This window comes from Callithrix jacchus, chromosome 5 (genome assembly GCF_049354715.1).
Source record: "Callithrix jacchus isolate 240 chromosome 5, calJac240_pri, whole genome shotgun sequence".
In the NCBI taxonomy this organism is placed as follows: Eukaryota; Metazoa; Chordata; class Mammalia; order Primates; family Cebidae; genus Callithrix; species Callithrix jacchus.
In genome coordinates this window covers 9,267,331-9,282,292 of record NC_133506.1, presented here as the reverse complement: position 1 = coordinate 9,282,292, position 14,962 = coordinate 9,267,331, and the positions used below count along the sequence as shown (strand labels likewise).

General features: G+C 42.3%; 1 protein-coding gene across 8 annotated transcripts in view; it reads left to right on the top strand.

Annotated features, from left to right (window-relative positions):
- The first annotated feature begins 70 nt into the window (after positions 1–70).
- Positions 71–14,962, top strand: part of SIRPD (signal regulatory protein delta) — a 29,725-nt gene continuing 14,833 nt past the window's right edge. Inside the window, exons 1-5 of one of the 8 annotated variants that reach the window (XM_078371186.1) lie at positions 71–194; positions 4,180–4,362; positions 5,990–6,157; positions 6,248–6,337; positions 6,752–6,822. In XM_078371186.1, the coding sequence (XP_078227312.1) occupies positions 122–194; positions 4,180–4,362; positions 5,990–6,157; positions 6,248–6,337; positions 6,752–6,822 (585 nt within the window). In that variant the 5' untranslated portion in view covers positions 71–121. Of the gene's footprint in view, positions 232–4,179; positions 4,407–5,978; positions 6,338–6,751; positions 7,023–14,962 lie in introns of those variants that run through there. The other 7 variants (XM_078371182.1, XM_078371183.1, XM_078371185.1 and 4 more) reach the window with 7 other exon arrangements.

Genomic DNA, 14,962 nt, shown 5'->3' with positions numbered 1-14,962 from the left:
CTCATCACAATCCCCTTCCTCTGACATCACAGAAGCAAGAACTGTCCTCTCTGCTCAGAGCACTGAGTCCAGGGCCTCTCCAGGACAGATTCAGGCAGAGCAAGCTCCAGGTTTCACCACAATGCCCATCCCTGCCTCCCCACTCCACTCACCTCTGCCTTCCTTACTGCTGTCCCTGCTGCTCAAACTGGCAGGTGAGTGGGAGTGGTGAGTTCCAGCAGTAACTCAGAGGTGCGTGTATAGTCGGTTCTCCTCCCTACCTGTTTAGTGTAACTCTCCCTCACCTGCTCCCACAGAATTTCTTTTGGGAGAGTTTTCTCCATCTTATCCCAGAACAGGCAGATTTCAGAAGACTACACTGCGATGTCCCCCAATTCTGAAAAAATCTCCCAGTGGCCATGTCTGTTGCACATTTCTTTGTTCAGGTAAAGGGCTCACACCTACTGTTGCAGGGCTGGGCACAGCACCTATCATGGCTCTCACCCTCCAGCCTCTTGAATCAAAGTGTCTGTCATTTGTTTTACTTTATTTTTATTTATATATATTTTTGAGATAGGGTCTCACTCTGTCACCCAGGCTGGAGTATAGTGGCGTGATCTTGGCTCACTGCAACCTCCACCTCCTGGGCTCAAGTGATTCTCGTGCCTCTGCCTCCCAAGTACCTGGGACTACAGGCACACATGCCTGGCTAATTTTTGTCTTTGTTGTAGAGATGGGTTTCACTATGCTGCCCAAGCTAGTCTCAAACCCCTAAGCTCAAGAGTTCCACCTGCCTTAGCCTCCCAAAGTGCTGGGATTATAGGCATGAGCCACTGCGCCTGGCCCCTGGCAGTTTTTACACTTTCTGTGAAACTCAATTTCTTATTTCTCTGTTTCCTCTGTATAGATTCCTGTGGCTACTCTAAAAAAGTACTGCAAAGTGGGTGGTTCAAATGACAGAAATTAAGTTTTCTCACAGGTCCGGAGACTAGACCTTCAAAATCAAGCTGTGGGCAGGGTTGGTTCCTTCTGAGGACCATGAGGCTGAGTCTGTCCCATGTCTCTCTCCGAGCTTCTGGCAGTGGTCGCCTCAAACATTTGTTGGATGGCGGGCGGCATCCTCCCTGTATCCTTACATCATCTTATCCCTGTGTATGTCTGTCTCTGTGTTCAAGTTTCCACTCCTTATAAAAACAAACATCATATTGGATTAGCACCCACCCCAATGACCTCATTTTAACTTGATTTTGTCTGTAGCAACTCTATTTCCAAATAAGGTCACATTCTGAGCTACTTGGGGTTAAGACTTCAACATATATTTCTGAGACATACAATTCAACTCATGATAGCCTCTACATGAAATTTTAATAACTTAGATATAGTCTATGTTGGTTTATGTACTGCATTTATATCTGTCTGCACTTTATACATAGGAAGGGTATGTATAAAACTTGTTCTTTTTATTCAGTGCAGAGTTAAGGATGACTAAGTAAAAATACTTAGGTAAAAGCTAACTTTAGACTCTTAAAGCTAGTCCAAATCACTTGAATTTTTAACTGTACTTATTGGGTGTGGTACACAGACGGTAAGATGACTCCCAACTATCCCCCCCTTATGTAGCTCAGTTGTGTGTGACATGCTTCTATCTGATAGAATATGGCCAAAGTGATGTGCTGTCATCACCTTGAGTGTGTTAAGTTGTATAAGATCCATCACACTAGAGTTTTTCTTGCTTCTGACGTTAAAGAAGCAAGGAGCCATCTTGCACACTGCCTGTGAGAAGGCCCACATCGCAAGGAACTGAGGGAAGCCCCTAGAAGTTGAGGGCCCTAGTCCTACAACCACAAAGACCTGAATTCTGCCAACAACCTGAGTGAACTTAGAATAAACACTTCCCCAGTCAAGCCCCCAGATAAGAACACAGTCTAGGCCGGGCGCGATGGCTCAAGCCTGTAATCCCAGCACTTTGGGAGGCCGAGGCAGGTGGATCACGAGGTCAAGAGATCAAGATCATCCTGGTCAACATGGTGAAACCCCGTCTCTACTAAAAATTACAAAAAATTAGCTGGGCATGGTGGCGCATGCCTGTAATCCCAGCTACTCAGGAGGCTGAGGCAGGAGAATTGCATGAACCCAGGAGGCGGAGGTTGTGGTGAGCCAAGATCGCGCCATTGCACTCCAGCCTGGGTAACAAGAGCGAAACTCCGTCTCAAAAAAAAAAAAAAAGAACACAGTCTAGCCGGCACCTTGAGTGGAGCTTGGTGAGACCCTGAAGCAGAGGATCCAGCTAAGCTATATCTGAAGTACAGATTGACAGAAACTGTGAAATAATATGTGTTGTTTTCAGCCACTCAGTTTGTGGTCATTTGTAATTCAGTGATAGAAAATGAATACACTGAGTAAGATTGCAAAACCATTCAAAATAAAGTCCTCCATAGTTTTGTGGAACTTATTTGTTTATAAGGTGTCCAACTTGATGGTTTTTTCACATTTTATTTTAGTTTTGACAAAATAATTGACAAACAATAATTGTATATATTTATGTGGTATAATATGATGTCCTTATACATGTATATACAGTGAAATGATCAGGCTAATTAATATATCCATCACCTCACATACTTTTCACTTGTTTTTTAATCAGGCTAATTAATATATCTATCATCTCACATGCTTATCCCCTGTTTGTGGTAAGAACATTGAAAATCTACTCTTTTAGCAATTTTGAAGTGTACATGAACTATAGTCACCATTATGTGCAACAGATCACCAGAACATATCCCTTGTGTCTAACTACAACGTTATAGGCTTTAACCAGTATCCCCACTTCCTTGTCCAACTCCCCACCACCTCAGACCCTGGTAACCACATTCTATTCCTTACTTCTTTGAGTTAGACTTTTTTGGATTCCACATATAGTTCGCAGTGTTTGTCTTTCTGTGCCTGGCTTATTTCACACCATAATATTCATGATGTCATAAATGACAGAATTTTCTGCTTTTTAAAGGCTAAGTAGTATTCCTGTGTGTGTGTGTGTGTGTGTGTGTGTGTATAATCACAGTTTTATTAATTTATACATTGATGGACACTTCTGTTGCTTCTCTATTTTGTCTATCATGAATAACAATGCAATTTTGGAGAACTTATCTTGTAGACAGTTTGTGTATCTGCCATGAACTCAATGTCAGTGCAGTTTGTGTGATACCCAAGGACACGTGACAAGAGCAATTAAGTAGTAAGGAATAAGATTTTGTTGGATAGGATTAAGCATTGACAAACAAACCATTGTAATAGCTAAGATATTCCTACACTCCAAAAAGCAATTGTCACCTTTCACAGAAAATAGCCACTTCATTGAGCATGCAGGCCTCAGTGTTTACTCTGGAGAGGTGAATGAGTGGCCTTTCATACAATAGAAGGCCTGGCATGGGAGGGAGCTGCCTGCCTCCATATGCAAGTCGCTCTCTGAACTTAGTATGTTGGTTATCAACACACTGTCCTTCACTTTGGGCTGTATCCCTGATACTGAGACAATTAAAAAAAAATATGACCCAAATTCTATTTTGCATTTTCTCACTTAATAAAAATATATTCATATATTCATTTAAAATATGTTTATACAGTACCTCATATATTGCAGGCCATCCTCATATCCTGATACAGAAGGAAAGTGCCATTCTCATATTTGTACACTGGTCCCTTTCCCTTCATCTCACATGGCACCCAGCACTGTAATTTTTATATGACTGGCGCCACCACATGATGCTGAAATTAAGATATTATATTGAGATCCCACCTTAACCTAGCACCAGACCCTCAGAGCATCTTGAGCCAGACAGAGAACATGAGAGTTGAGTCCAAGTTTCTTTCCAGGAACTTCAGATGAAGAGTTCCAGGTGAACCAGCCCCAGACTTTAGTGTCAGTCAACCCTGGAGATGTCTTAACTCTGGCCTGCAACATGTCTGCTCTGTCCCCATCAGGGCCTGTCTTGTGGTTCAAGAACACTGAGCCAGAACAACAATTAATCTATAGTTTCAAAGGAAACCACTTCCCCAGAGTAACTCCAGTGGAAAACACAACAGTCGATCAAACTGACTATTCCATTCGCATCAGTGACGTGTTGCCAGAGGATGCTGGCACCTACTACTGTGTGAAGTTAAGGATAGGACACCCTGACATGGAATTTTTCTCTGACCCAGGCACCATCATGTATGTAAATGGTGAGCACAACCTGATGCACTTTATTCCCTGGGTTTGTGAAGATGAATCTTTAAAACCCATGCCAAATATTCAATCAAGCTATGTTGACAAGCCACATCCTTCTCTGATGCCAACCCCACCAGAACCCAATGACATAGGAGACACAAATGAAAAGATACTGGGTATGCAAGATGCAACTACATATGTGCACTGTATGGTCCAAATGGTAAGAAAACTGGGCCCTAGAAGGCTGATGACTGACGTGTAAGTTTTTCGGAAGAAACCTGGGCCCAGGTATAAGCATTGTGTATATCATGACTCATTTCATGACCCTAAACTTCCGGTCACAGGTGCTTGCAGCCACGTCTTAACTTCTGACGGAATCACAACATAGGTGATGTTTGCCCCCGAATGCCCAGTATCTCCTGGGCCAAAACAAAGGGTTCCTCAGGTAGGCAGAACCTCTACATGCCTCCATGATCCCCCTCACCCTCCCATTACCAACTGGAACGTGACTGGGGCCTGACAGCAAGTACCTAAGTGGTCATCACAGTACAGTCTGAGATCACATTCCCATTCCCCACACGAATCAGTGGATGTGATCTCCCACCACGGCCTGGCACTGCTGTTGGGGAATTCTGAGACTAGAATGAGGGATCTTATGTATCACTCTCTCCAAATCCTTGTTTGCAGAAAGCCTTCCCGGGGGATTGAGTCATTCCCTGACACTTGAGCTTTCCCAGGTCTGCCCTGAGACTTCCATGCCTGGCCCCACTGTTCTTTTATTCCCAGTATTTTTATTCCCAGGATAAACAGTATTTCCTTCTCACTGCCCTCTGAATTAACTTCATGAAATACAGTGATATTCAGTGTCCCTCCTGTTCTTCTCAGAGAACTGACCTTCCCAGTAATGTTTCCTTGAATCCAGACACATTTCATAGTGCCCAAATGGCTGTGGAAAATCCACAGGTTTCCCTTAAGTTACATAATGTCAGTGCAAGCTGCCTTCCTACCACTACCTTCTGGACTTGCCAGCCAGGAGTTCCCTTTCTCTCTAACCTGCTCTTTAGGCAGTCTGTGGTTTTGACGACCAAGCTTAATAGGAGAGATTATTACCAGGACCTGACACATTGTAGGGTAGGGATGATGACTGTGTAGGAGAGTAAAGGGGGGTCAGTGAGGCTCTCCAAAATTGTAGAGGGTCCTTGAAGTTCTAATCTCTTTTCGTTGAGGAGAAGAAACTCTCCTTTCTCTCTCTCCTCTTGAAGAGATAAGCAGTGGAACCATATGTTGTTGCCATGACCACCTCATTCTTTAATTGTTTTATCTCTTAATTTCTACTTCTCCACATCCCTCAGCATGGATTTCTCCACAAAATCACAGGGTGATCACCCTTCAGAGGAGAGAGGAAGGCCAATCCCAAACTCAGATGTAGGGTGGGAGGACAGGACTGGAGCCCAGTTCCAAATGTATCAAGTGACTCCAGGCAATTAGATGGATAGGGGGACTAGTCCTTCTCCATGAACATTACCCATCGATAATTCCCACCTTCTCCCTCCCTGTCCTCTTACCATGGTTGAGGGCTCAGAAATGGAACTGAGAAGGAATACATCTGGTCTTCTGGACTGACTCCCCTCCTTCAGCACTCTGGGAAGAAGCTACCTCCATATGCAAAGGCTTCTCTTTACTCAGTGAATGGGCATTTGTACATGCCACTAAAAGAATTAATGAATGAGCCCCAACCATGACCTGTACCCATGCCTAAGCCACAGCAGGAGAAATGAGAAATGATTTTCAGTTTCGTTCCAGGAGCCACATGTGTGTTCCATGTGCAACAAGCTGAGCTATCATGGACTGCATTAACTGGGGAGTCAATCGCCTTGAGTTGCAGCGTACCAGACACCTTACCAGATGGACCTGTCTTGTGGTTCAAGGGAACAGGGCCAGACCGGAAATTAATCTACAATTTCAAACAAGGTCATTTTCCCAGAGTAAACAAGATTGGAGACACCACCAGACCTGGCAACACAGACTTTTCCATCCGCATCCATGAAATCTCTCTTGCAGATGCTGACACCTATTACTGCATGAAGTTCATAAAAGGGAAACCTATCAAGGAGTACCAATCAGGTCAGGGCACTCAGGTGTTTGTTACTGGTGAGTATGTCTCCTGTACCCCATGCCCCCAGTGTATGAAGTCATCTTAGCAGTTATGTCTTCTTTTCATTCAATAATTGCTATATGCCGAATATTATTGAAGGTACAACATACATTTGATCTTTTTAATTCTCTCAGCAAGCTATGAGTTAGATATTTTACAGGAAGAAAAAACTCAAAGGGGTTGAGTAATGAAAGCTGTTTTGGTTGATTTCTCATGTTTATTCCACCCTCAATGACTAACCTAAGCCAACTAGGATAATTCCATGTGCCCTGCTAGAGGTTTACCCAAACATGGGGTGAACTTGGCCAGTTTGGGTCTATAAGAGAAAAAGACAGGCTTGCAGAGAAATCTGGGTATCTAAAGTAATTCTTCCCCTTGTTGGCTGAAAACAAGCAATTGTGTTTCTCCAGGTGCTTTAGGCAGACATCTTATGACGATGAGTGGAACCAAGACAAGAAAAAGTCTACACGAGTGCTCAAGTGTGAGTTGACAATATGCACAACCATACCGCTCCTCTTTCTAATCTCACCTCTGGACTTCCAATAATGTGAAAGAAAACATCTCCTTGCTAAGCCAATTTCCTTAAGTCAACAATGTCTTAAGAGCTACCAGAATGGGGGAAAAAGAAGATGGTGTGGTAGGAGCAACTCAGGGTTGCAGCTCTCAGTGAAGGTGCAGAGGGTGAGTGCAAGCTGCATTTCCAGATGGATCTCTGTTGCCCACAGAATGGGGAAATTCCCAGGTGTAGGAGAGACACGGGATGCCAGTGCAGCTGTTTCAGCTGGCGCGGCTGTTTTGGCTGGCGCCGCAGCACAGCAGTACTCCACACAAAACACACTGGTCTGGATGCCCTGTTTGAGCCAGTGCAGTGGGTTGCTGCAAGGGAAATCACACAGATCCCGGTGTCCTATCAGTAGGCGACTGAAACACCTGAAAGAGAGTCAACTGTTCAACTTAAAAAAAAGAAAGGGCTCTGAGGCAGCGAGCCAGGTGATCAGGCTCGGCGGGTCCCACCCCCACATGGACAAACAAAATGGTGATTCAAAACACTCAGGGTTGAGAGTTTCACTGTGGGCACAGCTGAACCCAGGATGGTGCATCTCTGCGGGGGAGGGGTGTCCGCTATTACCGAGGCATTCTGCCCCTACTGAGGTACACTCCCATTGCTGATGCAGCCCGCCATTGCCAAGGCAACCTGACATAACAGAGAGACTCCGCCAATACAGAGGCAGGCCACCATCACCACAGCAGTTTAAACCACATCCATATAAACAGTACTACAGGGAATTACACTTGGCAGCAGGGTGGAGCCCACGGCAACAGGGCGGAGACCACAGCAGCAGGTCGGAGCCCACGGCAAAAGGGCAGACCCCACGGCAGCAGGGCAGAGCCTCAGCAGGCAAATAGTGACTAGACTGCTTCCTAGCTGGGCAGGACAATGCAATGGATACTCATAAGGAAAGCTCTAACTCCCCGAGACAGAGCATCTGAGGAAAAAAAGGGGTTTTATGAGTTCTGCTGCAGCAGACTTAAACGTACCTGCCTAACAGCCCTGAATGAACAATGGAGCTCACAGCTCAGCACTTGAGCTCCTATAAAGTACAGACTGTCTCCTCAAGCAGCTCCCTGACCCCTGTATATCCAAAGAGTCACCTCAAAAAGGACTGATCAGACTGACATTTGGCAGGCATCATTCTGGGACAAAAATAGCAGAAGAAGAAACTGGTAGCATCCCTCACTGTTCTGCAGCTGCTACAGGTGTACCCCAGAGAAGCAGGGCCTGGAGTGGACCTCAGCAGTTGTACAGCAGATGGGCTAGACTGTTAGAAGGAAAACTAAGTAACAGAAATACTTCATCATCAACAATCTGGGCATCCACTCAGAGACCCAATCCAAAAGTCAGCAACTACTCAGACCACAGGTGGATAAACCCACAAAGATGGGAATAAACCAGCACAAAAAGGAGGAAAACACCTAAAACCAAAACACCTCACCTCCTACAAAGGACCAAAACTCCTCACCACCAAGGGAACAAAGCTGGACGGAGAAAGAGTGTGATGAAATGATGGAATCAGACTTCAGAAGGTGGGTAACGAGAAACTTCCGCGAGCTAAAAGAACATGTTCTAAATCAATGCAAAGAAACTAAGAACCTTGAAAAAAGATTTGAGGAAATGATAACGAGAATGGACAACTTAGAGAGGAATATGAATGAATTGAAGGAGCTGAAAAACACAACACGAGAACTTCACAAAGCATGCACAAGTTTCAACAGCCGAATTGACCAAGCAGAAGAAAGAATATCAGAAGTCGAAGATCAACTCAATGAAATAAAATGAGAAACCAAGATTAGAGAAAAAAGCGCAAAAAGGAATGAACAAAGTCTCCAAGAAATGTCGGACTATGTAAAGAGACCTAACCTACGTTTGATAGGTGTACCAGAATGTGACAAAGAGAATGAATCCAAGCTGGAAAATACTCTTCAGGATATTATCCAGGAAAATTTCCCCAACCTAGCAAGGCAGGCCAATATTCAAGTCCAGGAAATACAGAGAACACCACAAAGATATTCCATAAGAAGAGCAACTCCAAGGCACATAATCGTCAGATTCACCAGGGTTGAAATGAAGGAGAAAATACTAAGGGGAGCCAAAGAGAAAGGTCAGGTCACCAACAAAGGGAAGCCCATCAGACTCACAGCAGATCTCTTGGCAGAAACTCTACAAGCCAGGAGAGGGTAGGGGCCAATATTCAACATCCTTAAAGAAAAGAACTTTCAACCCAGAATTTCATATCCAGCCAAACTGAGCTTCAGAAGTGAAGGAAAAATAAAATCCTTTGCAAACAAGCAAGCACTCAGAGAGTTTGTCACTACCAGACCTGCTTTACAAGTGCTCCTGAAAGAGGCACTACACATAGAAAGGAACAACAAGTACCAGCCATTCCAAAAACATACCAAATGCTAAAGAGCATCAACAAAATGAAGAATCAGCATCAACTAACGGGCAAAACAGCCAGTTAGCATCAAAATGGCAGTATCAAATTCACACATAACAATATTAACCCTAAATGTAAATGGGCTAAATGCACCAATCAAAGGACGCAGACTGGCAAATTGGATAAAAAACCAAAACCCATCGGTGTGCTGTATCCAGGAAACCCATCTCACAGGCAAGGATACACAAAGGCTCAAAATAAAGGGATGGAGGAAGATTTACCAAGCAAATGGACAGCAAAAAAAAAGCCAAAGTTGCAATTCTCGTCTCTGATAAAATAGACTTTAAAGCAACAAAGATCAAAAGAGACAAAGAAGGACATTACATAATGATAAAAGGATCGATACAACAAGAAGAGCTAGCAATCCTAAATATATACAGACCCAATACAGGAGCACCCAGATATATATGGCAAGTTCTTAACGACTTACAAAGAGACTTAGACTCCCACACAATAATAGTGGGAGACTTTAACACTCCACTGTCAATATTAGACAGATCAACCAGACAGAAAATTAACAAGGATATCCAGGACTTGAACTCAGACCTGGAACAAGCAAACCTGATAGACATTTACAGAACTCTCCACCCCAAATCCACAGAATATACATTCTTCTCAGCACCACATCACACTTACTCTAAAATTGACCACATAATTGGAAGTAAAGCACTCCTCAGCAAATGCAAAACAACTGACATAATAACAAACAGTCTCTCAGACCACAGTGCAAACAAGTTAGAACTCAGAATTCAGAAACTAACTCAGAACCGCACAGCTTCATGGAAACTGAACAACTGGCTCTTGAATGTTGACTGGATAAACAATGAAATGAAGGCAGAAATAAAGAAGTTCTTTGAAACCAACGAGAACGAAGACACAACATACTAGAATCTCTGAGACATATTTTAAGCAGTCTCCAGAGGAAAATATATGGCAATAAGCGCCCATATAAGAAGAGTGGAGAGATCCAAAATTGACATCCTAGCATAAAATTGAAAGAGCTAGAGGAGCAAGATCAAAAACCTCAAAACCTAGCAGAAGACAAGAAATAACTAAGATCAGAGCTGAACTGAAGGAGATAGAGATACGAAAAACCCTTCAAAAAATCAGTAAATCCAAGAGCTGGTTTTTTTTAAAAGATCAACAAAATAGACAGACCACTAGCCAGACTGATAACAAAGAAAAGAGAGAACAACCAAATAGATGCAATAAAAAACAATAAAGGGAAAATCACCACAGATTCCACAGAAATTCAAACCATCATCAGAGAATATAAAAAACAACTCTATGCACATAAACTAGTAAACCTGGAAGAAATGGATAAATTCCTGGACACCTGTGTCCTCCCAAGCCTAAACCAGGAGGAAGCCGAAACTATGAATAGACCAATAACAAGGTCTGAAGTCGAAGCAGCAATTAAGAGCCTACCACACAAAAAAAGTCCAGGTCCAGATGGGTTCACAGCCGAATTCTACCAGACACACAAAGAGGAGCTGGTAACATTCCTTCTGAAACTATTCCAAATAATCCAAAAAGAGGGAATCCTTCCCAAATCATTTTATGAGACCAACATCATCCTGATACCAAAACCCGGCAGAGACTCAACAAGAAAAGAAAACTTCAGGCCAATATTCATGATGAACATAGATGCAAAAATCTTCAATAAAATACGAGCAAGCCGATTGCAATAGCGCATCAAAAAGCTTATCCATCATGATCAAGTAGGATTCATCCCAGGGATGCAAGGCTGGTTCAACATACGCAAGTCTATAAATGTAATTCACCACATAAACAGAACCAAAAACAAAAACCACATGATTATCTCAATTGACACAGAGAAGGCCTTTGACAAAATTCAACAGCCCTTTATGCTAAAAACCCTCAATAAACTCGGTATTGATGGAACGTATCTCAAAGTAATAAGAGCCATTTACGACAAACCAACAGCCAATATCATAGTGAATGGGCCAAAACTGGAAGCATTCCCTTTGAAATCCGGCACTAGACAAGGATGCCCTCTTTCACCACTCCTATTCAATATAGTATTGGAAGTTCTAGCCAGAGCAATCAGGCAAGAAAAAGAAATAAAGGGTATTCAAATAGGAAAGGTGGAAGCCAAATTGTATCTATTTGCAGACAACATGATAGTATACCTAGAAGACCCTATCGTCTCAGCCCAAAAACTCCTGAAACTGATAAGCAACTTCAGCAAAGTCTCAGGATATAAAATCAATGTGCACAAATCACAAGCATTCCTATACACCAATAACAGACTTAAAGAGAGCCAAATTAAGAACAAACTGCCATTCACAATTGCTACAAAAAGAATAAAATACCTAGGAATACAACTCACAAGGAACGTAAGGGACCTCTTCAAGGAAAACTACAAACCACTGCTCAATGAAATAAGAGAGGACACAAACAGATGGAAAAACATTCCATGTTCATGGTTAGGAAGAATCAATATTGTGAAAATGGCTATACTGCCCAAAGTAATTTACAGAATCAATGCTATCCCCATCAAGCTACCATTGACTTTCTTCACAGAACTGGAAAAAACCACCATGAACTTCATATGGAACCAAAAGAGAGCCCACATAGCCAAGTCAATTCTAAGCAAAAAGAACACAGTGGGAGGCATCACATTACCGGACTTCAAACTATACTACAGGCTACAGTAATCAAAACAGCATGGTACTGGTACCAAAACAGAGATATAGACCAATGCAACAGAACAGAGGCATTGGAGGCAACACAACATATCTACAACCATACAATCTTTGATAAACCTGACAAAAACAAGCAATGGGGAAAGGATTCCCTGTTTAATAAATGGTGTTGGGAAAACTGGCTAGCCATGTGCGGAAAGCAGAAACTGGACCCCTTCCTGACACCTTACACTAAAATTAACTCCAGTTGGATTAAAGACTTAAACATAAGACCTGACACCATAAAAACCCTAGAAGGAAATCTAGGCAAAACTATCCAGGACATAGGAGTAGGCAAGGACTTCATGAACAAAACACCAAAAGCATTGGCAACAAAAGCCAAAATAGACAAATGGGACCTAATCAAACTCCACAGCTTCTGCACGGCAAAAGAAACAGTCACTGGAGTGAACTGGCAGCCAACAGAATGGGAAAAAATTTTTGCAGTTTACCCATCTGACAAAGGGCTGATATCCAGAATTTACAAAGAACTCAAACAGATTTACAGGAAAAAAACAAACAAGCCCATTAAAAAAATGGGCAAAGGATATGAATAGACACTTTACAAAAGAAGACATACATGAGGCCAACAAACATATGAGAAAATGCTCATCATCACTGGTCATCAGAGAGATGCAAATCAAAACCACATTGAGATACCATCTCACGCCAGTTAGAATGGCGATCATTAAAAAATCTGGAGACAACAGATGCTGGAGAGGATGTGGAGAAATAGGAACACTTTTACACTGCTGGTGGGAGTGCAAATTAGTTCAACCATTGTGGAAGACAGTGTGGCGATTCCTCAAGGCCTTAGAAATAGAAATTCCATTTGACCCAGCAATCCCATTACTGGGTATATATCCAAAGGACTATAAATCGTTCTACTATAAGGACACATGCACACGAATGTTCATTGCAGCACTGTTTACAATAGCAAAGACCTGGAACCAACCCAAATGTCCATTGATGATAGACTGGATTGGGAAAATGTGGCACATATACACCATGGAATATTATGCAGCAATCAAAAATGATGAGTTCGTGTCCTTTGTAGGGACATGGATGAATCTGGAGAACATCATTCTCAGCAAACTGACACAAGAACAGAAAATGAAATACTGCATATTCTCACTAATAAGGGGGTGATGAAAAATGAGAACACATGGACACAGGAAGGGAGCACTACACACTGGGGTCTATTGTGGAGAATAGGGGAGGGACAGCGGGGGCGGGGAGCTGGGGAGGGATAGCCTGGGGAGAAATGTCAAATGTGGGTGAAGGGGAGGAAGGCAGCAAAACACACTGCCATGTGTGTACCTATGCAACTATTTTGCATGTTCTGCACATGTACCCCAAAACCTAAAATGCAATAAAAACAACAAAAAAAAGAGCTACCAGGATGATAAAGGTCACACATTACACAATGTGTTGAATTGCAAGTACAAATCAGTTTTCTGCATCCAAAGCCTTTTCCTTGGTGTTTTGCTTCTTGTGGTGCCCTAAGAACTTTGAGCAATGTCCATCCTGAGAAATTATTAAATTGGTGATACAATAAGGCTAACATTTATTGGGCATCTACTATATTCCAAATACTTTATCTATACTATCTACACAGCAGCATTTGAATTGCTGGATGCTTGTACTCACTGTACAGATGAGGAAACTAGCTCAGGGAGATTCAGGAGTTGGAAATCTACATAGTAGGGAATAGAGAGGTAAGGTTTGTCTGGGCCCAGTCCAGTATGCTCTATATTAGTGAAGAACATTTACTCACAAGAGATAAGATCAAATGAATTAATTTAAACCAAAAATATGAGTTGATTGATTCTGTAGCTACAGAGGATTCTGTATTCCTCACAGTATTCAAGACAGAACTTTAGGAACCAGAGATTAAATAATTGGATTAGGGCTTAGTGTTACCAAGACTGTCACTTGCTGAAATTCTCTCAACTCTTCATGGCTTTGTTCTTTCCTGCTGCATATAGACCTTCACTATATGATAGTGAAGAAAGTGCAGAAAGTGTTGACATTCATTTCCCATCTTAGCAACCAAGGTGGAAAGAGAGCTTCTTCCTACCAACCTTCACAAATGAGTTAAAGGGAACTAGCCACATTAGCCTTTCCTATTCCATGTTCTCAATGTTTTATTCATTGTTGATAGGAAGAGGAGGTGCTATAGGCGATAGCAATCAACCCAATGGAACAAATGCTAAGCAGGTTGAAAACAAAATGTGTTCATCCACCACATGGTCCACACCCTACCTTATCAGATGAGGAGGTTGAGCCTCTGAGAGGTTAATGGGCTTGTCTTCCAGGTTATGGATACTGGAACCCAGAGAGACTCTTCTCAGAATTCTTTGGGTTTATGGTTTTGCCTGTTTCTTAATAAGAAGTCTCTAGTTAGAGTGGAGGTGTAGGAATGCATGACAGCTGTTTAGAGAGAGAATACTGGGAGAATACTGTGAAGGAGTTCGATATCCTTATTAACATTCAAATGTTCTGAGTCAGAAATGTACCAAATTTATGCCCTTTCTAAATAAACAAAAATATATACATAAAATTTTAAAATACTGAGCTATGTATTAGTTTCTCCTAGTTTGTGTAACTAATGGGCACAAATTTCCTGGCTTTTTAACAACAGAAATAGACCATTATGGGTGACATAACAGCACAAGAAGTTCCAAGGGTCCTCTCCATGGAAACTGGGGAAATTATTTTAAAAAATATTTAGACTATCTGGAAAGAGTAGTAAGGGCATATATAAATGAAAAAATAATTTTTAAACCACTAAAACTGGGAGAAAAAGTGAAATTCTGGTATTTGAACCAAACCACCCCTTTTTCCTGCCCCATGGCAAAGAAGACGAATCAACTGCACCAAAATAATCCATCCAGTCACTCAAGAACTGAACAAG